At 51.2% G+C, this 24,014-nt stretch overlaps 1 protein-coding gene across 6 annotated transcripts; it reads left to right on the forward strand.

Annotated features, from left to right (window-relative positions):
• The first annotated feature begins 4,211 nt into the window (after positions 1-4,211).
• gpr4 (G protein-coupled receptor 4) lies at positions 4,212-22,537 on the forward strand. 6 transcript variants are annotated; one of them, XM_041073515.2, is made up of 6 exons: positions 17,296-17,696; positions 17,813-17,977; positions 18,547-18,583; positions 18,671-19,078; positions 19,656-19,920; positions 20,219-22,537. In XM_041073515.2, exons 4-6 carry the CDS (start codon positions 18,902-18,904, stop codon positions 20,938-20,940), a joined length of 1,164 nt encoding a protein of 387 aa, XP_040929449.1. In that variant the 5' UTR covers positions 17,296-17,696; positions 17,813-17,977; positions 18,547-18,583; positions 18,671-18,901; the 3' UTR covers positions 20,941-22,537. The 6 variants fall into 6 exon arrangements, with proteins under 6 accessions (XP_055370074.1, XP_029027766.1, XP_040929449.1 ...); XM_055514099.1 differs by lacking the exons at positions 17,296-17,696; positions 17,813-17,977 and adding an exon at positions 4,212-4,393; XM_029171936.3 differs by having other exon boundaries at positions 17,784-17,977; positions 18,547-19,078.
• Positions 22,538-24,014: the final 1,477 nt, after the last annotated feature.

Below are 24,014 nucleotides of genomic sequence, written 5' to 3' on the forward strand. Positions count from 1 at the left end.
AATAAAGACAAAGTGATGATGCTGTGGCTTTAACAGAACGATTTGAATTAGCGTTGGCAGAATTTCTGTAAAAGTAAAAACTTATGTAAATTTTAAAATAGAAATATTTGGGTAAAGTAAAAGTGAAAACAGGAGGATGTTGTGGTGACATTTGTGTTATGTATTGACAGTCGGCCTGTGTGTGAGGGTGAATGTGGCTGAAGCTCCACATGACGAGTTCAAATCCTCGCGGTGACGCAGGGCGAGTGGACAATAAACAGACGGTTCTGTCGGCGTATACATAGTAAACCTTTCCTAACCTGCCCCGGTGAGTTCATCCCCTTCGAGTTTGCCCATGGGCAGCGGCAGCTCTGCTGTTGCCGGTTGGTGATCCCAGACATGACAGCACCTCCTTGTTTCCATAAATAACAAGCTGTACTTGTCGGCTCCGGCGGCTAAATAAGGGTTAAAGGGGAAATGACTCCACGCTGGTGTTTTCTTCACAGGGGCTTTAGATGGAACAATAACACTTGCTGTTGAATCTGTCTGTTGTTTTGGTTCATTCCACTGTTATATAGACTCTATACATGCTGACTCAGACTAATAGAAATGTTTGCACTTTGGACTTTAAACAAGTCCAATTTTTTGTGTTAAATGAGTTAACATTATTTTGCTGTCGGAAAATTGTGATTTCAGTAAAGACTCAGAGTCAGAGTGGATATAAATAAAAAACGTCAGAGGACAAAATGATCCGTAAATAATATGACGGAAAATCCTGGTTGTGATTGGGTTTACTGATGGGTGTAATAGACCTCGTTATCGGGCAGGAGCGGGGTTTCACAGCGATATGTGAACAGCAAAGTCATGTTTGCTCTTCCCTGTTTGCTTTTCTTTCTATTTCAAAGTAAACAGCAGATGTTTGAATTGTATGATTTAATTATTTGTGGGTCAGAAGGAGAACTGACGTCTGGGTTCAGTAGGCGACGGCGTTCAGGTGGTGTGAGGTCGTGCAGCGGGTGGAGATCAGACGCTGAGTGAAGCTCTGCGCCGGAGACGAACGCGGAGCGGCACGCGTTCTATTGGACTAAATGATCTGCCTTTGACCTTTGACCCCCACACTCAAAGCGCTCACGGTGGAGAATGGGAGCCTTTCCCTGGCGGCGCTGGACGCACGCGGCGTTTCTGCAGCCTGTGGCTTCTATGAGACCAGGCTGCTCTCGCCGCCGTGTCCACTTCCTGTCGCGGCGCTGAATAGAAACTGGGCAGAATCAGATTTTGCACGTTTCGATCCGTTCTAATTTTATCGCTGCTGAGACGCGATGTCCTGAGTGAGTTGAACAACAGTGCAAAAATGCGTGTGTCCCTCACAGGATGAGATTCAATATCAACAAGCGCGATGAGGCCCAACACTTACACGCCTCCTCTGCGTTAGCAACACGCTACTTCAGAAGCCTCGCTAAAACGTGTGCACAGCATCAGCTGAGATAGGATGATGTCACCTCCCACAGGAAGTGAGGCACCGACCACCAGCCTCCTTCTGCTTCACCACAGCTTTGAACAGCTCCACTCCAAAGACGTTCATCTTCAGTGTGTCGCTGCTCGGTTCCAACACAGCTGCATCTGCCAAGATGCTGTGTCTGGAATAATATAAACAATTATTAATAATCCAGACTCGAACTCATAACAAGAGTCGTCACAGAAGCAGCTCAGGATTTAAGAGAGGATGTGATGTATGAGTGCACACATAGTGAGAGACAGAAAGAAGAGGGAGAGGAGGATGAAGATGAACGCACTCAGAGCTGAAGGTCAGAAAGCAGGTGCCAAGAATGCAGGTTCTGTTCCCCGTCCGCTCGCGCTGCCGGCGGCCCGTTGAGCAGCATGTTGACGTACGGGGCGTCGCTAATAGCTGCGGTCTGTCGGCAGCTCGTCCTGCAGAAACCGCCCGCGTGAGAACCGTTTGATGTGCAGGAAGTTTCCACTGGCTGCTGGTGCGAAACCACACGCGCCACCGGTTATTGGAGCGGTTCTGTCAACATGTGTGCAGCTGCAGAGGCAGAAGCAGGTGCAGATCGACGCGTCCGTGGTTCCGTTCCTCCTTTGGACCGGCAGGCGCTGAGGTGCAGCGGTCCTGGTCCTCCAGAACCTGCTGGTCCCACGTGTGCAGGTAGCTGCTGACTGGATGAACCCACGGGGCAGGCTGGTCAGCGTTAGCTGGGGAACCAGAACCGGGTCCACATGGTTCAGTGCCGCTCCTCCGTCCAAGCTCCAGTGACTTTAACAACCTCGGCGTCGGCGCGAGAAGAAGCGTTCGCTCGCTTCCATTTACAGGCTGCTGAGGTGCAGTTAATGGGGAAGTGTTTACCCAGAGGTGACGTGGCCGCGTCTGTACCCGACCCGACCAGAATCAGGCAGAAGCAGCCGGAGCAGAGAGGCCGTTAATGACGGGCGCAGCTAATGACTGCACTGAGAGCAGCTGTGCAGGAAGACGAGGAACCGCCATAAACCCGTAAAGCAGGCGCTGGCCGTTCCCAGCGTCCGGACCGAGCCGCTCGCCTCTTATTTACCGGTGCCGGTCCGAGGAGAGGCTGGGCTCCTTTAACTCAGCAGGTGTGTGCTGCTCCTCGTAAATACCTCTGTCAATGCTCAGCAGCGGCGTTAATGGCAGGAAACAACCTGAACCTCAACCAATGAGTTCATGGAGGATGGACTGGACGCCGGCGCCGGACCCGAACGGAAGGAACGCAGCGTTTGCTGTGGTTCCGCTCATGTTTCACTTCCTCTCTCAGCTTCTTTATGTGGTGCCTTCACCCAGTCTTCACCATTACTCCCAGTGTTACCACAGCTCTCACACCCAGTCTTGGCCACTTCACGCGCTCGTGTGGTTTGTGGTGAATTAACAAATTAAAACTTTAACAGTGAAATCACAGAAATGAGAGACAGACATTAAACAGATGAACTCCAGTGACGTTTGAATCAGATTCTCTCAGCGGCTCCTGCTCCGTTTCATACAACACAGATGGTTCTTTAATGGCTTCTAATGGGACGTAATGATTTCACTGCTGCAGGAGTTTTTACACCAGCGAGCTTGGCTGCTGTTTAAATAACACACACACACACACACACACACACACACACACACACACACACACACACACACACACACACACACACACAAACACACACACACACACACACGCACACACACGCGCCTGCACACACACACACACACACACACACACACACACACACACACACACACACACACACACACACACACACACACACACACACACACACACACACTGGGCCTGGAGGCTCACGTCTTCTCACCCACTGAATAATCTGGGCAACTGTTGCAGAGTCACAGTCGGCGGTTACACATGGACGGACGCAGCAGCTCATGCTGAGGCGATGTGTTGGAGCTGGAGGCAGGAGCCGTGTGCCTCTGGGCTGCAGGGAGCGCTGTGCTGACACAGGCTGCAGGTTCTGCAACCCACTCCACGCACGCAACCAACGGCCTGTGTCCACAGTCAGCCGACTGGACCGACACCGGACCGGTGTCGCCCTGTAAAGGGGATCAGACGGGTCGTGGGGCCCAGGTGGTTGTTGGTGGAGGAGAGTCTAAACCCCTATGAGATCATGTCATGTGTGAGTGTTCCAGCAGGAGAGACGCCTCAGGCGAAAATGGAACAAAAGGGTTTGAACCACGTCCTAGAACTGGACCTGGGGCCAAACGGAGCCAAACAGGGTCAAATGACAGACAGCAGAACTTCAGCAGAACCCGGACCGTCCCAGTGCCGCTATGGAATTAAACCCACCGGCCTCACACTGACGCCTGTGGGCAGAACGCGTGAATGAGCGGAGGTCCTGGACCTGCTGTCTGATCAGATGCTACAGATCCTGGAGCCTCGCGTGAAGAAGATGATGGTGAAGATAACTGACCTTGTGATGATGTGGTGAGGGAAGAGGAACCCCTGAATTCTCTACAGGAAGAAACTGTTTTATTACATAACCTGCTGTGTGTGTGTGTGTGTGTTTGAGGAAAGAAGAACCCTGCATAGGTAGAGAGACAGAGAGAGAGAGAGAGAGGGAGGGAGGCGGTCTCTGGTGAGTTGTGGTGGCTGTTCCGCCCTCTCTCTCTCTCTCTCTCTCTCCCTCTCTCTCCTCCTCTCTCTCTCTCTCTCTCTCCCTCTCTCTCCTCCTCTCTCTCTCTCTCTCCTCCTCTCTCTCTCTCTCCCTCCTCCTCTCTCTCTCCCTCTGTGGCTGTAGTCCACCGGCTGCCGTCGCTCCAGAGCCTCTGCGACCTGAACACCGGCGGACGCTAGCGGACGTTTGCCGCGGAGCTCGAATGAGGGACTTTTTTCTGGATACGCGCTCTTTCGCGCCACGGCAGCGGGAATGCGGGGACGCCGATGTGAGTATGCGACGCTGCGCCCTCGCGCTGCCGCGTGCGCGCGCTGCTCCGTTCATTAGCGGCTCCTTTACGCACGCGGAAAAAGAGTGAGCGGGACTGTCACCTGCAGAGGCAGCGGTCTGTCTGTCGGTCTGTCTGTCTGTCTGTCGGTCGGTCTGTCGGTCAGTCTGTCGGTCAGTCTGTCTGTCAGTCTGTCGTGGAGCTGCAGGTCAGTGTCCTCGTGTCGCACCTTCCACCGCTAATTGTCGCCTACGCCGTGTTCGGTGCGCGCGTGTCTCTCTTGCAGCTGGAGCTTTAAGGGACTCGTGCACGTGCCGTGACGTTCCGACACTCACGGGTTAATGGTGAGGACGAAGCCAGCGCTTCTCGGAACCAGGCCCGTCTGTGCGTCTGACATCACGTCCAGCCGTCACAGCGGGCGAGACTCCGCTCCCATGAACTTGTTGCAAAGTCGAGCCGCGCGAGCGAGAGGCCGGAGCCGCGCTCGCAGCGTTGGCGGTGACGCGACAGCAGGTTTCCAGGAGTTCCGACTGCAGGAATAAATAAGTCATGAGAGCGAGCAACTAATCAGCCGCTCAAGTCACCGAACTTCTGCACCTACTGTCAGAAACCTACTGTCACAGAAAGCGGAGCGCAGCGGCATCACAGGTCTCAGAGAAGAGTGTGTGTGTGTGTGTGTGTGTCTGACTGTCTGTCTGCCTGACTGTCTGTCTGTCTGTCTGTCTGTGTGTCTGACTGACTGTCTACCCCCCTGTCTGTCTGTCTGTCTGTCTGTCATTCTGTCTGTGTGTCTGTCTGTCTGTGTGTCTGTCTGTCATTCTGTCTGTGTGTCTGTCTGTCTGTCTGCCTATATGTCTGTCTGTCTGTCTGTGTGTCTGACTGACTGTCTGACTGTCTACCCCCCTGTCTGCCTGTCTGTCTGTCTGTCTGCCTGTCTGTCTGTCTGTCTGTCTGTCTGTCTGTCTGTCTGTCTGTCTGTCTGTGTGTCTGTCTGTCTGTGTGTCTGACTGTCTGACTGACTGTCTGACTGTCTACCCCCCTGTCTGCCTGTCTGTCTGTCTGTCTGTCTGTCTGTCTGTCTGTCTGTCATTCTGTCTGTGTGTCTGTCTGTCTGTCTGTCTGCCTATATGTCTGTCTGTCTGTCTGTGTGTCTGACTGACTGTCTGACTGTCTACCCCCCTGTCTGCCTGCCTGTCTGTCTGTCTGTCTGTCATTCTGTCTGTGTGTCTGTGTGTCTGTCTGTCTGCCTATATGTCTGTCTGTCTGTCTGTGTGTCTGACTGACTGTCTGACTGTCTACCCCCCTGTCTGCCTGTCTGTCTGTCTGCCTATATGTCTGTCATTCTGTCAGTGTGTCTGACTGACTGTCTGTCTGTCTGTCTGCCTATATGTCTGTCTGTCTGTGTGTCTGACTGTCTGTCTGTCTGCCTATATGTCTGTCTGTCTGTCTGTCTGTGTGTCTGACTGACTGTCTGACTGTCTACCCCCCTGTCTGCCTGTCTGTCTGTCTGCCTATATGTCTGTCATTCTGTCAGTGTGTCTGACTGACTGACTGTCTGTCTGTCTGTCTGCCTATATGTCTGTCTGTCTGTGTGTCTGACTGACTGTCTGACTGTCTACCCCCCTGTCTGTCTGTCTGTCATTCTGTCTGTCTGTCTGTCGATGGGGCCGCTAACAAATAAACAGGATGGAAGTTGGAGCCTCGGCTTCAGCTCAAAATGATGTTTGTGCTGATCCAGATATTTTCCAGCACTCGTGCTGCGTTCACTGGCTGCTGTGAAGCCAGTTGAGGCGCTTCTGCTGCTTAACTGTTTGTGTCTTGCTGACAGCGACAGATGATAAACATACATTTAAATGAAGTCAGCTGCTGTGCACATCTCCAGACACTCAGGTTCACACACGTTTCCATTGATTCGACATGATTTTTGTTGTGAATGTTCAATAAGAGGAAAAGGACAAGCAGTCGGCATCAGTAGGAGGAACGTTATGGATTTTTGTGTGTCCGCTCCATGTTAACATTATTAAGATGGAGCCGATGATGCCGCTCCACCGCAGCCGGGCTCAGATGCAGAGACACTGATCTCAGGCCACGGATCGAGTTTCACTGAGCTGCAGCACCTGATGGTGGTTTTAGCGAAGGCTCGGCGCATTAGACCCGCGTTCCTCCCTCACATTTCCTACTTTCATCTCCATCTTGTAACATTATCGGCCTCCTCCTCCCCCGTCCTCCTCCCCTTTCGGGGCGGTTCAGTCTCCCTGTGACCCCCTCCTCTTTTACTTGATTTCCCTCTGAGCTGCAGCAAAACCCCAAATGAAACACGTCATAATTGATATTCACTGTAACGAGGGCGAGTAAATGTTGGCTCACATGAATAATAAATGCACAGTCAATACGGGGTTTTTCAGGCCCGTCTTCTGTGTCACTCTTCTGTCCTCACCCCCTCCTCCTCCTCCTCCGTATCGTGTACTGAACTATTTCTGACCCTGGTGCGAGGGATCTGTTCACTTTTAGCTCCTGACCTTGAAGGCTAGAGGATGACTGTGGTTAGCCTTCATCTACCTGTCTCCTCCATTGTTGTCCACACACTCGACCTCGACCACCTTCAGCTCCACACACATGGATCCGGATCGTTTCTCCCTGTGTTTGTCTAGTTTTTAGTCGATGCATCGATCATCAGGCGGCTCCTCGGTGCTCAGAGGATGAATTCCATTGACCCCTGTGATCTGTGACTTCTCATGTAGTGAGGTTATTCGTCTTGAGGTGTCGCAAAATCATTTACAAAAGGAAATCAATTGGCAAAGGGAATTTAAGGGCAAGAGACCAAAATGAGAGAGAGGTGATAATAAAGTAGAGAATAAAAGCAAAGGAGAGGACTTGGAGGGAGCAGAGACAAGCGACGGGTGATGGACGGAGCAGAGAGGGATAAAAAAAGACGTTGAGCCGAGGGTGAACGCGCTGATGGTGTAATGCTCCTCCAGAGTAGCTCTGATAAGCAGCACTTAAGAGCCTCTGTGGTTAAGTAATCACTATGATTAAGGGCCAGAGCAGCTCCAGTGGTGGAGAGCGACGCTGGCGGAGGCCTGACTGGAGAATCAACACCCGGCGGCCATCATCACACTAACAGCAGCAACACACACTCATTAATGCAGCGAGATGAGGGCGACGCAGGCGCGAATCGGGAAACGGGCTCAGATGAGCCTCTGTGTCATCAGAACCGGGTTTCAGTCAGCGCTTCGTCTCCGTCGCCTGTTCAAAACGCTGCATCCAGTGTCTCTGATGACAGACAGAGACTGTTCAAACAGGAGCCTCGTTAGTGAACGTCACAGCTGTTTACGGCGTAACTGAGCTAAAACAGTAACACCGAAACAATCACCGATTCAAATAAAGCACCACTAAGCTGCAGTTGCCCGTTTGAAGCATTTGAACAGTCACAGATCCAGTTCTGCTGCGCTGACGGCCTGCAGGATCCCGAAGCCTCTAATTGGATCACTGTCCCAGAGAGGCTGAGAGGTGTCACGGTCCCAAACCCCTGATTAGAGGCGTGACTCAGACGTCCAGGTGAGAGCGGTTCCAGTCACACCCGTGCGCCCGCAGACAAGTCCAGAACAGTCGGCTGCTAAATGCGACCGCGCCGTTAATTGGAGCGGAGTGCTGCTTTAGGTTTTCACAGCCGCCAGCGCACCTGCATCAGCGGCGGCAGCTCGTTGGGCGATAACGCAGTTGTCTGAGCACCTGAAAGCAGCTGCTTTACTCTGAAAGTCAGAGCGAAGCAGCTTTGTTCTGTCTCTAATCGTGTCTGAAGACTCACTCGTTCATGTTCATCTAATGATGAGGCCGTCGGTGAGCGGCACCGCGGGGACATTAACATGATGAGTTGGAAGCAGTGGATTCGTTTCCTTTTACGGGTCGGAGGTGAGGAATTAAAGGGTCGTTAGTCATCGTCATCAGAGCGTCGGACAGAATCAGAGCCGTCGTTTCGTTTTGAGGCGAGAACCATTAAGCTGATTCTCAAAGCCAGAAACATGAAGAGCTGTGGAGACCCTTTACTCCCCTCTTCCTGTCCTGTCCATAAGGAGAAAGCCCGGTTCTGTTAGCCAGAGTTGGACGCGGGCCCTCAGCATAAACCTGGACACGATCGGAGCAGAGACGCTTGTTTTTACCGCAGTCTGACTGTGAGTTCGTGACCTGTAACGATGTATTTCCTGCCCGTGGACCTGACATCACTGCCTGCGCCGTTTCATTACACTCACTCATTCAAGGTGAGATCACCTCTGACGATGGAGTGTTTTCCAATAACAGCGTGTGAAAGCTTTCCAGGAAGTTCCGCTGCTCGTCTTCAGAACACTTCAGGGTAAAACGGGCTCACGCGTGTGAGACCGAGTAGAGTGAATCACAAAACCAAACTGCACCTGCAGTATTTTGGATTATATGTTGGAGTCGTTGTGGTGAGTGGAGGTTGTCGGTTGTGTGTCTGTTTATGTAAAACGGGTGAAGCTGGAGTTGGATGATCGAGCGGCTGCGTTTCGCTCCGTTGGCTCATGACGGGAGGGAAAATGGCGGCCGTGTGCTTTCTGAGCTGTCCCCAAACCTGCTGTGGCCCGACTGCGGTCGTGTCGGACGGGCCCTGAACGCATCGCATGGGCTTTAAAGTCACTGCGGCCGATTCACTCGCTGCTGCCGTGAACCTGGAAACTCATTCCTCCGCTCTGAAAGTGGCCTCCGGGCTTCAGTCTCCGTCCAATCGAGCGGCCGGCGCTCACGATGCAGCGCGGCGGATGAGGTCACCGCCGTCCGTCTGCGCTCACTGCTGGATGTGCGTCTCTACTGTGGAGACAGAAGCATGTGCGGCGCCATTAGCAGCGTCTCCGATGGTCGATAACCATCTCCCCGCTCTGTTTGCCTTCGCCTTCCTTTCCCATTAAACCTCAGCTCTCTTTCATTTTTCCCCCCTTCGTTGTCTCCCTTCATTTCCGTCTTCATCACGTCTGTCTCGTCGGACCCTTCCTTCATTTTCGGCCTCTTTTGTCACTTCTCACTCTTCGTGGACCTAAAATGAGCCCTTTCTCCGTCTATTTGCTTTCACCATTTTCCATCTCACGTTCTCTCCCGATCTCTTTCCACCGCTCGCGTCTCTCCTACTTCCAGGGCAATTTCATTGTCTTTTATTTCCCTTGATCAATAATTTTCTTATAATTGCCTCCTCTCCTCTTCCCGTTCTCCATTCCTGTGTGCTGCTGATCAGGGGTCCAGGCTGCCGGACCTGGCTGAACCCTGTGATCCGTCCTCTGCTGACGACTTACGTGGAGTTTCTCTCCGCTCGCACACAGACAGACCTTCGTACTAACTCAGATTAGTGGCCGTTGTAATGTGACTCTGATGGGAACCACATGCTGCCATGAGAACAACAAGTTTTGTTCTCATGGCTGAACTTTCACGGTCCAATGATGTCGTAAGGGCAGCAGCTGCAGCCTTGAACTGCTCGGAGCGTATCGATATTACAAAAAGCTTAGACTGCGACGACTGCTGCTGCGACGGCGCCTGCAGCTTCTGACTGTGTCGGGTTTAAAGGGGACAGACGTGAGGCCCGACGGCGTTTATCTCACACAGTTAATACGTGCGGAATCCTTTATTTGCATGTGTTTGCTGATACCGGGGCTGATGATGATGAGAATCAGGGCAGATCGATCACAGGTTGATCCAAATCTGCACCCAGTTTGTGTTAGTGTCAGTTATGATTAAAAAGGTGGCGCATGGATGTGAGCAGCGCCTCCGCTCCGTCACCTGTCTGCAGCCTTTTGTCAGATTAGTCCAGTCCTCATGTAGATTAGACAGAGGAGCTGATGTCCTCCAGCACAGAGTCACCCACTGGGAAATCAGCCTTTGACCCCACGCCTCATTATGGAAACGGACTTTGTCGATTTCACGAGGGTGAAGAAGCTGCTTACTGGAGAAATCGCATTGTCGCTGGAGGGAAGCGACAGCTGCGCTTGTTCTGGTGCTGGAACCTAATTGGAGCTGACTTTTATATTAGCGTTTCATCCCGAGGCTCATTCTTCTGCACGTTCACCGTCAGTCAGAACCAGATGGACCTCTGAGGAATCGCTCAAACGTTTCCTGGTTTGTGCAGCATGATTCCTTTTACATCTCATTTTCCTGCTTTGACGCAGTATCAGATTTACAGGACATGCGTTGTGTTCACTTTGCTTTAGCAGTGATGCCTTTCTCACCACAGCTCCCTCCCATTAAATGCATTCACCCATTTTATTGTGAAGCAGCCACAGCGGTCAGCTCTGACTGTGGCCAAAGAGGCCTCTTCAGCGCTCCGTCCACCAGACACGACTCAACCAGCAGTTTATTTTTAATAGAATTCAAAATACACTGAATCCTCCTGAGTCCTTTCAGTTTACTGAGCAGAGAACAGTGCCGGGTCCGGGCCCGGCGACCAGCGGCACCAGATAGCTGGCACCATGTCACATTAGCCGGCTGCACATCGATACCATGAGAGAAATAAAGGAGCTTTAACTCGTACCATTCAAATAAAACCGCCGTGTTTATTTTCTATAACTTACTGTAAAATGACCACAACTGGAGTCCGTAGACGCTAGTTTGTTTTGTTCTCCGTTCGACCCGTTCACCCTCGTATCTTTTCTATATTTGGTCACTGAGTGTTTGTTCAGCAAAACTGTGGGATATCTGATTTACAGTAACGATGGCTTTTTATTTGCCAACATTCTTGTTTCTTTGGCTTCAGCTTTGTCCACACTCGTGTCTCACGGTTGGAAATCATGTTCTTTTGTTGAATGGCTCATAAACAACATTTTATCGTGTTTCTCTGCTACTTCTTGTTGCATTGAATAACTATGAGCAGAAGCGTCGCGGTTTGTTTTCCTTCATTTATTTTAATTGAAACTGATTGAAGCGATGCAGCTAAATATAGATATAGAGACGTTTGTCCCGGCAAAGACGACACATAACTCATCCCTGGGTGGAATAACTCTCAGCTGTGAATCCAATCACTGTTCGTCACGATGAGACCTGATTTATTGCTGGAATCAGATTGGAATGATTCTCTGGTTTTTATTAGAGTGTGAAAGCAACAGGAATAGAATAAAAACCAATCCCACATGAACCACTGAGTCAGAACTGTTATGAGTATGTGGTATGAACTTAGCTTCTGACCGCTCATATACACTAGATACTGATGGATAAACTCAACATTCAGTGAAGAAATCCTGGAAACAATAAGAAAACTTCATCCACTGCTCCATCAGGTGACTGTACACACAGAGTGCCATTAGTTTCTCTCCAGACGCACAACGAGCTGTGCTGATCTGATCAAAGCCAAATTAAGATTTGTCCAATAAAGCTCCACTCAGGAAAGATGATGGGAAAATGTGGCACTTTTATTGAAGTCGTTAATTTTCTCTGCAGGGCGTCAGGTTGAGCTCTGAAACGTGAAATGAGCCGTTGACCTCGCTGCCTCAGGTCCTCAACTGGAGTCTTTCTTCTTGTTCTTCAAACCGCTTCCTTCGGCTGACGATGAGCGGCAGTTGTGCTTCCTCTTTCTATTTCTACAGCTTTATTTGAATGCGAGGCCGCCGGTGCCGCTGTGATCTGCCCATAATAACTAAGCTAATGGACTCCAGGACCTCGGTGGCTGGAAGCGATGCAGCTTCTCTAATGAGCTGTGACGTGACGGATGTGACAAACGCCTTCATGGATCCGTGTTTGTAGAATGGGGACACCTGCAGAACAGCGAGTGCGCTGACGGGTGAAGACAGAAGCCTGGTGTCACGGTTGGCCGGCACCAAGAGGCCGGACCAGGCAGCTCATCCCACACATTGTTCTGCAGCGCTTCGTGATCTCAGACTCCTCCCCTCCACGTTATCGCCGCCGTGTGGATGCTGGCGCTGCTAACGCTAACGCTAACACTCACGGTGGAGCATTCCTGGGTTCCCTGTTTAGCTTCGTGTGATAAAGGCCCCTAAGATCAGCTCCTGTGTCTGAAGACAGTCGTGGATAGAATGCAAATAGTGATGCTAGCATGGTTGTCTGATAGCGTCCATGTGATGTTTAGCCCTGCCAGCGTAGCCGAACAACGCAAGCATGCGGGTGGAGACCAGCATCGTAACCGGCGGTGGTCACGACAGGCCCCGTGATGGACTCGTAGTCAGACGGCAGCCATCACCTCGTCCACGCGCCCACAGATCGCGGAATGATAAATCATTCACACGAAAAGGCAGCTTTGTTTTATGTTCCGCATGTATTTGCATCCGATTCACTTTCGAATGGCTTTGAATCCAGCGTTCGTGTCTCTAAAGCGACTAACTTTATATTTCTGGCAGTTGTTGGCCGATGGCTCGCGTTTCTCTGGCTACACGGAGGTGTCGGTCCTCAGGAGCAGGAGACTCTGAGTAATTAATGGGAAACAGGTTTTTCCAGCAGATAAATTGGATCAAAGCTTGACTGCGGGTTCCTGACCAGGCTCTGTCACTGTGTGTCTTTGTGTAAGTGTAAACAGGTGCTGGATGCAAATGCAGCTGGATGATTAAGCCCAGGCTTCCTCCAGCCTGATATAGAAACAGGAAGCCAGACACATGAAAGGGGTGCGAGCCGATACGTACAGCATGGTCCACAGCGCTGCCCAGTCTCACCCTGCACTGGAATTCCTGGAAATTCCTGGAATATTTCTCACAGTGATTGGGGCGAGCAGGAAGGAAGGAAATTCGAGGTTCGGAACAGGGGAAGGTATAAATCTGAAAAGTCATGGAAAGGTTTGGGAATGGGCCTGTTTGGTTGCGTCTCGGGCCCAGGTGATGACACGGGCTCCTCGGGCTCCGGCCGCGTGACTCCGCTCAGCTGAGGCTGTGAAGCTGTTATCAGGCGCCGCCTCCCGCTCGCTCTGCAGCGCCGTCGTCTTGTTTCACACTTATCGCGGCGACAGACGCGGCGTTTCAGCAGCGCGATAACGGCAAAACATTCTGTCCCGACTCTTATTTTCAGTTGTGTAACGGTTTGTGCAGAGCATCAGGCAGATTAGTTTTGTGTTGTTAGAGATTGGTTAATTGTCTTCTATCGGTGTTGATGCGGGTTCCTCCTCGCTCTGCAGGTGGTCCCGCTGAGTTCACAGACCTCACGCTGACGACATGCAGCGACTGCTGTGCTGCACTGACTCACCGTCTGCAGGAGTCAAGTCAGATGCCACCGTCGAGCGTTTGACTCCAGAGATATGGACTGGCCCCAGCCCGTATAATCATACAGTCTGCTTGTTTGGTGCAGATATACCCAGTGAGCTTCACTGTAATCTAATGTGAAGTCAGCGTCTGATGTGACTCACCTGTAAAAGGATTAGCCTTTGATGGATGGTTGTAATAACAGTGACCCCAGGCAGCAGCCTGCTGGTGACAAGCGGCCGTCAGCGCTTCCTGTAGCGTATTAAACAAAGGTCCCGACAGACTTTCTACAAATCATCTGCAAAGATTAAGTAAAAAAAAAAAAAGAAAAAGCTTGCGTGACCTACACTTTGCACTGCACCTGAACGCCTCAGGAGGAGCGGCCTCTGCTGGGTTGACGGGTTGAGGACGGCTCCGTTAGTCCGGAGTCCAGATGTGTAACTGCTGCTGCTGTTCCAGCTGCCGGCCTGCAGCCACGTGACGGCAGACGGCTCAGCTCCCCACAGATGTCGTGTTTGTGCTGTCGGCCCAAATGGGATGATGCTGTGACCGTCACGGGACGACCTCTGAGTGAATGCATGTTTGATTAGCGTGGTGAAGTGGCTGCACGGTGCAGAGGAAGCGAGGCCAAAGCTAATTTACGTTGGCTCCCCCTCAGACGGAGCCAGTGGTCAGTTACAGGTGGACTGGGCACAGGCACAGCTGTGGACGTCACGCTGCGTTGCTGTCCACAGGACCTGGACTCTGGGGGTTCAGGCTGTAGGAGGAGGATTAAACACGATGCGCTGCCATCTGGATGCTGATGCTGCTCACTCAGCCACTTACAGCATTTAACTCCTCGCTACTAAACACGCTGATCACAGAGCATTTAAACCTAAATAGTATTAAAGCATTCAACCTGACATCCACAGGCCTTAGAGCCTTTCATCCGTCCATTTCATCCGTTCATCCTTTACATTTGCTGTTGAGGAATGTGGAAGGAAGAGGACAGCGATCGCTCTCTCTCTCTCTCTCTCTCTCTCTCGCTCTTTCTCTCTTTCTCTCTCTCTCTCTCTCTCTCCCCCTCTTTCTCTCTTTCTCCCCCTCTCTCCCCCTCTTTCTCTCTCTCTTTCTCTCTTTCTCTCTCTCTCTCTCTTTCTCCCCCCTCTCCCCCTCTTTCTCTCTCTCTTTCTCTCTCTCTCTCCCCCTCTTTCTCTCTTTCTCTCTCTCTCTCTCTCTCCCCCTCTTTCTCTTTCTCTACCCCCCCCCCTCTCTCTCCCCCCCCTCTCTCTCTTCCCCTCTCTGCTCTCTTTTCTCTCCCCCCCCCCTCTCTCTCCCCCTCTCTCTCCCTCTCTTTCTCCCTCTCTCCCTTCCCTCGTGTTTGTTGTTGTGGGCTTTGACAGCATGATGCTGGGACTTTTCCCACCACACTTATGGGAGCTGACACCGAGCCGTGCTCCCTCCTGTTTACAGCTCGTTATGACCGCCGGGCCCCTCTGGGACGTCTGTCTAAGACTCGGAGCCATGAGGCCGGGAAACGCATCCAACTGTCATCGACGGTCCGGCCGGTCGGACACAATTATAGCCGCACTGTGTTTTATTTATTCATTCATTCATGTACGTGTTGCTGTAGCACCTCAGTAGATCATTACACGTAGTGTTGAATGTGAGGAACGCTGGTGGACAGAATGCTGCCACAAAGGCTGGCAGTAAAAGTGACTGTGTGTGTGTGTGGGGGGGGGGTGCATGAATCTTTGCTCATTGAGTTTTGATTATTTACCTATGTAAAAATCGCCACTGATGAATCCAGTTATTGGCAAAATGTCGGAAACGAAATCGGATGTGGCCTGAAGGTGAAGTCAGTGGGTGCAGGTCGAAGGCGTGGACGGATTCATGGGTCAAACGCTTCCTGTTCAGCACGTGTTTATTGTGGAACTCGTGATGCCGATGGTCTTGCAACATTGAGTTCACATTTGAAGCCGAAGCTCATCTCTACACGTAACTCTTTATTTGTGTCTCAACACTGGTTCCATTATTGTAACTGTGTTTATGATCGTTTCCACCACTTTCATGCTGTGGCCAGAATTAGCCGCTGCCGCCGGCGGTGCCTCTAGGACACCGGTGGGGGAGGGGGGGAGACACCAGTGGGGGAGGGGTGGGGACTGAGGGGGGACACCGGGATGAGAGGCTCTGATATCCATCTTTGTTTGTTGGTCGTCGTGACGACAGACCGCCTCCAGTCGTAGGTGGGGGTGCGGCCGACTGGACCCGTGCGCCTCAGGACTGGACTCTAATAGACTTTCTTCACATCTGCTGTTGGACGCGTCGCAGCGTCGACAACACCTTTCACCAAACACCGTTTTTCACCTTTTGTCTGTTTCTCCCAAAACAACACTGATCACGTTTCCTTGTTCCCTGGATGTTTTCCCAATATGACTGCAGGTGACGGAGGACTTCTACATAGATGTTCCCTTTGAGCTGAGCCAGAGAACAACGTGAATCATTTCACTCCGTGTCACGTCCCGTCGGCTGAAGCCTTAATCGTTTAAATAAATCACGCTGCAGATGAACTCGTCGCCCAACGTTCGTGACATGTTTCGTAGCAGAAAGCTGGACGTCACTGAGCTGGGTTCACGTCCCCTCAGCTCCCAGCGCTTTGCACGAACATCCTCATGTTGGGAAGTTGAGGTCAAGAGCTGGAGGCTTTGGTGGTTCCGACCTGGAGAGACGGCGCCGCTCCATAACCGACCCGTGGGCTCAGGGTCACGTTCTCACCCTGAGACACGATGCTGGGGTCCCATCTGGAACCTGGGAGCCGGGCCCGGACCCTGGAAATCTGGAAGGGCCAGGCTTGTTCTGAGGCGTGACATGTGTCACAGTGGAGCGCTGCTCTCTTCCTGCAGCCACTGTTTGACTGTCAACAGGAATGTTTGGCAAACACACACACTTTCCCTGCCAACACACACACACACACACACACACACACACACACACACACACACACACACACACACACACACACTCATTAACATTAACCTAAGTTTACTTTAACCTCTGAGTTGAATTGTAGTTCATTTTAAATGTTGTTTTCAGAGTTTGCTGAATCTGAAACTGACAAATCTGGAACTCGTGTCTGAAGCTGATCCAGGACCAGCTCAGGGCTCAGGACTTGTACATCCTGTACGAGTCGCCATGTTGGATTTGTCATATGATTTACAGACATGCTGCTAAACGTTAAACATTACACGAAGCAGTGAACTTAAAATGAGCTGTGACACTGGATTTCATGTGTCAAAACAAAACAAATGAAATCATAAGTGTGACTCGTGAGTAGTGAGGATGTGGGACCGTTACACCAGCGGCCGGGAGCAGCACTAACCCTGATGTTAGCGGCTCAGAGCCTGGGAGAGTCCACTGGCAGGGATGCAGAACAGTTGGAGGCATGTGTGTGAGGTCTGAGCTGCTCTGGCAGCAGATCAGACGCTGCAGGTTGATGGAGGCATCCACACACACACGCACACACACACACACACACACACACACACACACGCACCTGCTGTGTGGGGTGTTCTATAACACCTAGTTCGTAGGCTCAGGTCAGCGTGAGGTCTGTGTGTGTGTGTGTGTGTGTGTGTGTGTGTGTGTGTGTGTGTGTGTGTGTGTGTGTGTGTGTGTGTGTGTGTGAGAGAGAGAGAGAGAGAGAAAGGGGCGAGAGAGAGAGAGAGAAAACACACACACACACACACACACACACACACACACACACACACACACACACACACACACACACACACACACACACACACACACATATTTGTACAGTAATTCCTCATTACTGCTAAACCTCTTGAACTTCGTTCCAGCTGTGACCTGTGACCTCAAGCCTTCACTTACTCTTCATGACTGGACTTCATGCAGCCACTCGGACGTTTGCTGTTTTTTCCCACTTTAAGCTCTTTCACATGCTGCACTTCACAGCCTTCATGCGTTTTAGTTGACTGAAGCACAAGTAAAACAAAAGTGGTGATTGGAACGTGTGATGCGTGTTTGTATAAACACGGTGATATTTGGACCTGCTACAATTTAAAAGTAAACAGCAGAAGTAGAGGATCTGAGAGGAGACGAACAGAACTCAGACTCTAGTAGATCCGGTGAGTTGAAGCGGTTCCGTCTGTGGTTCTGAGGCGTTTTAGGCTTTTATTCTAGTCCGGTCCCGTTGTGACACACTTTTCCTTCAGCTTATCTTCACGGATGTTTCCCCCAACAGCGAGTGAAGGTCACAGCAGGGATAAGCTGGTGCTGCTGGACGGGTCACAGTCATTGTTCCTCTGTGGTGATGGAGCCTTTACTGGGACAGGGCGTTGACTCGCAGCACCTGCGCTTTTGTTTGAGCCCAGGTTGTTATGATATTTGATGCTTGTTCACTCAGCTGGTACGTTGATTCCCTCCATCACATCATCATTTCCTATTTTTACTCAGAAATGTGATCCCCAGAGCTTCTCTGCCCGTTTCTGTGACTCTCTGAGCCTCTGGGGCCACATTTAATATAAATATGACTATTATAATATCAACCACGACGGCTGCTGGCCAGACTCCATTGAACCGGACCGAGTGTGCATATGTAAGAGGGTGCAGATGGTGAAGCCGGACCCCTGAGATGAGAGCGGGGAACGGTGAGCGCTGCGTTCGCCTGCCGTCCGTCGCCCAATGTTTACACTGTTCACGGCTGATGTGACAGTTTCGTGCCCGCACGTTCTCGTAGCAGCGGCTGCAGACACTTTCTGCTTCACTCACGCTTTTTTCTAGCAGATTTTAGTTTGCTGGAGTTTGAAGGGAAGCAGCTTCAGGCGCTTTGCAGAGATTCGCAGGCTTTATTGCAATTTGTAAATGTCACTGAAATAGTTGTATTGATTTGATACATGTGTGAGCTGTATATAATGAACAGAACTGCAGCGAATGTGCTGAAGCCACAGTATTTTCTGCTCTGCCTTCTCTTTGCAGATGTGCAGGACTTGGACGACGGCCTGTCGGCCCCGAGGTGCTGAGGCTGTGTGAGCTCCTTCCTTTGTTTTAGTGCCGACGTCCGTGAGGAGTTTTATGTCATCAGACCTCTAATCTGCGGCAGATTGATGAGGTGCTGTTGAGGCGCAGCATCGATAGGGCGGTTCCTGCTTCCATCCATCCTTTCCTCCACACGGGGGGCGTCATGGCGCCGCGAGGCCCGCGGGCGCGGCGGCCGGGTCGGCCGTGAGCCCCGCCCCACGTCGCAGCCCCGCCCCCTTCACCGCCATGTCACCGTCCAGCAGCTGGAGCCGGCAGGTGGCGGCGGCGCCGCGCTGGGACTGAGCTACCACACATGCACACGCACGTACAGATGCACTTTCAGAGCGTTTCACACTGGACAATGTGCAACATCACGTTCTGTGCGGTGGACAGTAAGGTGGACCAGTTCTTCCAGCCCACGCTCTACATCATCGTCATCATCCTGGGGCTGCCCACCAACTGCATGGCCCTGTGGGCTGCTTACCTGCAGGTGAGGACCCGATGCAGCTTCACTCACTCACTCACTCACTCACTCACTTACTCACTCACTCACTCACTCACTCACTCACTCACTCACTCACTCACTCTCTCACCCCTCTCGCTCGCCCCTCCTCCTCCCGTGGCCGACGCTGGGCGGCGTTCTCAGAGACGCACATGCTGCAGGAGCCACCGGGTCGGCAGAGCGCTGGGAGCATTTTCCCAGACGCCATCAAACGGTTCCTGTTTTTCCCACAGCGCGTTCGTTTGCTTTGGCAGCAGCAAGAAAAGCTTATTAACTTTTATTCATGAGTTCACCAACTCAAACGTCATGAAGGGAGCGAGGTGGTCGTCGGGCTTCAGCGTCAGGGCTTTTAAACGCTGGGTTCTGTACGGTTGGTGCAGTCGCCAGCCGGTACCTGAGCCGAATCCAGCATCTGAGCCTGTGCTGTTTATTTACCAGCGTGGCTCTGCCTAAATATTAACATTGCTCTGTAATATTAATACTGCGTGGCAAACAGGGCTGTGTTTATCCAGACAAATGAGCTTCTGAGAGATGACGGACTCTCACCCGTCCTCTCTCCCTGCAGGTTCGCCAGCGCAACGAGCTGGGCATCTACCTGATGAACCTGTCGGTGGCTGACCTCCTCTACATCACCACGCTCCCTCTGTGGATCGACTACTTCCTGCAGCACGACGACTGGATCCACGGTCAGGAGAGCTGCAAGCTGTTTGGCTTCATCTTCTACACCAACATCTACGTCAGCATCGCCTTCCTCTGCTGCATCTCCATCGACCGGTACCTGGCGGTGGCGTTCCCGCTGCGCTTCGCCAAGGTCCGCCGGATCAAAACGGGTGAGAAGGAAAGGTTCCCGTCACCATTAGCGCGCTGCGTTGGACGGTTCATTCCTCGCGCTGCGCTGCTGCCAAGCCTTGAGGGGATGTGCATCTTCAAATCTGCCAAATTTGACATAACAGGAAGTTCAGTTCAGCGTCGTGATAAGATCGCTTCCCTTTCAAAAGGGGTTTTTATAAATAACTGCTCAAATGAGGCATTCGTTCATTTCAACCGTGCAGTTGACGCGTCTGAAACGAGTCCAGTGACCTGCTGTCTGTCTGTTGATGTCTGTTAATCTGTCTCTCCTTCCTGCAGCGGTTCTGGTCAGCTCGGTGGTTTGGCTCATCGAGATCGTGGCCAACTCCGCTCCTCTCTTCCACGACGAGCTCTTCCAGGATCGCTTCAACCACACCTTCTGCTTTGAGAAGTACCCCATGCAGGACTGGGTGGCGGGCATGAACCTCTACAGGACGTTTCTGGGCTTCCTGGCCCCGTGGACCGCCATGCTGGTGGCCTACCGCGGCATCCTGGTGGCCGTGCGCTGCAACGTGTCCACGGAGCGGCAGGAAAAGGCCAAGATCCAGCGCCTGGCGCTCAGCTTGATCCTGATCGTGCTGCTGTGCTTCGGGCCGTACCACGTGCTGCTCCTGGTGCGCAGCGTCATGTTCCTGAGGAAACCGTGTGACTGCGGCTCGGAGGAGAGCCTGTTCGCGGCGTACCACGTGTCGCTGGCGCTCACCAGCCTCAACTGCGTCGCCGACCCCATTTTGTACTGCTTCGTTAACGAGGGCGCCAGGAACGACGTCAGCCGAGCCCTGGCGGCGCTAATAGCCGCTCTCTGCAAAAGGGGGTCCTCGTCCTCGCCGTCGCATGCCGACATACTCCACACTGGCTCCGTGACTATGGAAACGCCGCTGTCGACTAAAAAGCAGCCGTGCGTTTATGCAGACGGAGGCAAAACCACCAGCTATAAGACAGAACTAGTGGCTCTGAAGGAAGAGTGTCTGCAGATGACCATCCTGAGCGTCAGGAAGTGACCACCCGCAGATCCAGACTCTTCAGCTCACCGGCGGAGGAAAGCTGATTTCATTTGGCCTGACAGGCTGAAATCAGATGCTCTCACGTGGCTGTAGCTGCCTGGGGCACAAGCTTCCACTCAGTGGCACATTATCGAGCCAGAAAGGGAATGAGACCGAGGAGGATGACGGTCTGAAGCCACGGCTAAGACGCTCACACTGGAGCTTTGGAGGAACTACTCCGACTGACAGCTTGTGTCGCTGATTGGGTTCAACTTTCCCCACTCCCAGCTTTAGTTTGTCAGTACTGCATGCTCACGTTAGCATGTTAACTCTCAACGTCATAGGTCCCAGAGAGCAGCTGTTGTTCATGAGGATCGCTGAGGTTTAAGGAATCCTCGTGCAGTGCTTGACCACAGCTGCTGGTGGCTCTGCATGAGGCACCAGTGAGCCATCAAAGTCCTTGGGGTTCAACCTCAGTGGACCACGAATGTCTGTTTTAAGCTTTATTCATTCAGTATGTTGGGATATTTCAGAGTGTCCGACCCTTACAGTCACATCTTTGGTGCCTCTTGTCAAATGCAATTTGATAACTTGGATATTTGGACTATTCTCCATGTGCCAGGTGTCACTCATGCCATTTAAGTGGACTTATTTAACCTACTGTAAGCACTCATTGATGGTTGCCTTTCGTTCATGGACAGACGAGTAGACAGGATGACGCTTGGCACAGAAATGTGCCACTTGAACGAGCGTTAACGCATACGATTGTATGTTACTAGTCTAAAATATTTGCAATGCTTGGTGGGAATGTCGTCATGGATTCATGGGGTGTTTGAAGGGAATAATGAAGCCTCATGAAGTACCTCAGCTTGAAAACTGTGGCAGGAAGAGTCTGTCCTGGCTGATGTGAGCCTGGTAGCTTTGACAGAGATGATCCGAATAATAATCCGAAGCCTCCGTTCATTCACTGTGTTGAGACGAGCACAAAGCAGTCTCATGCTAAAACCATCGTCTCTTAACAAACACAAAAGACCCACGGCACCTTCATCCTGGCTGCTATTAGGGAAAAAAAAGGAAGTATTTCTGTGTCGTGTCAAGTTGTTTTTATTTACTGCATTTGAGCAGTAATGCAAAAATTAATGTATCATTTGATTTGTATGTGAAATTGATATTTTCTTGTAAATATTACAAGTTTTAGCTGTTGCCACAGCTTCCGTACTTTAAAATGTGGTGACTACTTTAAGACGCTGTGACCTTAACCAGGCAACAAGACGTTTAAAGAGACGTTTGCCTGATTTTTCCCAACTCAAAGTGACCAAACGAAGCTTTTGTAGCGATTGAAACCCTAAAGCTTCTACAACGGTAGACGCTGCTCAATGTGCTAAACAGCATCAAAGCATTAAATGATGCCATTCTGAAAGTTTAACAATATGAAAATGACTGGCGTGCAGCGTTTGGGCTTGTGTCTGAGTCAACCTTTACAGTGGAAGCACAGGACGTGCTCTGCAGCTGCTCCTTATGCATCTGTATGTCAGAGAGCGGAGGTACCAGGCTTCACCGCGTGTATTTGTTGATCGACAGTCGGTGAGAAATAAATTATGCATTTGAAACTTTGCATCCGTCTGTGTGTTTGTCATTTAGTTGCATGGAAGCGGCCGCGTGGTGGTGGCGCCTGTTTAAATGGAAATGAGCCGACGGAGATGGATTTTTGACGAGTCTTTGCTGTTTTCTTTCTTGCTGTAATTGCCATCCGGTCTGATGACATTTGCTCGCCAAGGAAAATAAAGTCAAGCGGCCTCAAGCGCAGCTTCACAGCAGAACAGTTCAAGGAAACAATGATAAATGTAAAGTCATCATGATTTGAGCAGGGATCGTTGTTCGTTCAGATGTGCTTACTTTGACCTCTGGGCATTAATCAATGAGGCCGCGCTCTGTCGTCGCGATCATCTTGAAACACAGGACGTGTTTCTGTTGAGCATGAAGGTTTCATGTCTTCCCTCATCTTTATGAGCAACTTCGCCTCATCCTAAGGACTGACTTTATTTTAATCCAGTCTCTTTGTGCATAAACACCATAAACCTTTAAATAACACGAGCTGCATGTTTATTATTGTTTGCACAATGACAAAGGCTCAGAGCCGCTTCCGCCATGAGGGCGCTATTTCAGAAGTCCGTCCCGCGAGGACAGGAACGCGCAGCGTGCGCTTGTTTTGGTTGGAACGTCAGAGGCTGAGATGTTTTCAACGCGTCTTTTTTTACGTTTCACAGAAGTAATTCAGCGCGAACATGTGTGCCCTCATCAACACAGAAGAGCACAACAATGGCTGGAAGTGTGACTTCGGCCAGAAGTACGGCAACACCCCTCACAAGTAAAGGTGCAAGTACCTTAAAGGTGGTTCAACGCTGAATCACGCTGTTTACAGTAACGCAGTAGCTCATAATATTTGACGGTATTATCGTTTAGGATCCACATCTGCCACATGTAACTAATAAACTAAAGCTCTGATAAATGTGCAGCACCGTAGAATGGAATGGAACTACTTTCACCTTTATAGCTCAGTCCAGTTCTAAATTTACTCAGACTAGTTGTAAATGCTTGACAGATACAGCCGCGTTTTTTGAAGGTCAAACTAACATGATCTGATCATAAAACGCCAGTTATGTCTCCACAAACCAGGGCGGGTTCATGCTCGGACGCAAAGGGGAAGCTGCTACAAGTACTTTGTGTGTTCTAGCTTTGTATCGTGGTGTAACAGCTCACGTTACTGGGCAGCGATGAGAGCACATCTGGAACAGAGCCAACGCAAAGTCACCTTCGTCCCTCGTCACCTCGTCCTGTTCTGGAGTCTGCACGGCCAACGAGTGATGTGAAGGGCGCGCGTGTGTGTGTGTGTGTGTGTGTGTGTGTGTGTGTGTGTGTGTGTGTGTGTTCCTTTGTTGCGTTGCACAGGGAGTGGGTGCGAAAGAGACAGGAGAGATGATTAGAAACGAAAACGAACCCCTGCAGAGATGACGTGGAGGAATAGGCGCATCTTTAGGGGGCGTTTGTCTACACTTGTGTTTCTGTGTGTGTGTGTGTGTGTGTGTGTGTGT

The sequence above is a fragment of the Betta splendens genome, chromosome 13 (assembly GCF_900634795.4).
Source record: "Betta splendens chromosome 13, fBetSpl5.4, whole genome shotgun sequence".
NCBI classification, from domain to species: domain Eukaryota; kingdom Metazoa; phylum Chordata; class Actinopteri; order Anabantiformes; family Osphronemidae; genus Betta; species Betta splendens.

Bases quoted from the DNA above. Each gene is read 5' to 3' on its own strand.
- gpr4 (XM_029171933.3), top strand. From the start codon at position 18,902: ATGCACACGCACGTACAGATGCACTTTCAGAGCGTTTCACACTGGACA. The intron at 19,079-19,655 runs GTGAGGACCCGA...CTCTCCCTGCAG, and splicing joins TGTGGGCTGCTTACCTGCAG to GTTCGCCAGCGCAACGAGCT. The intron at 19,921-20,218 runs GTGAGAAGGAAA...TCCTTCCTGCAG, and splicing joins GGTCCGCCGGATCAAAACGG to CGGTTCTGGTCAGCTCGGTG.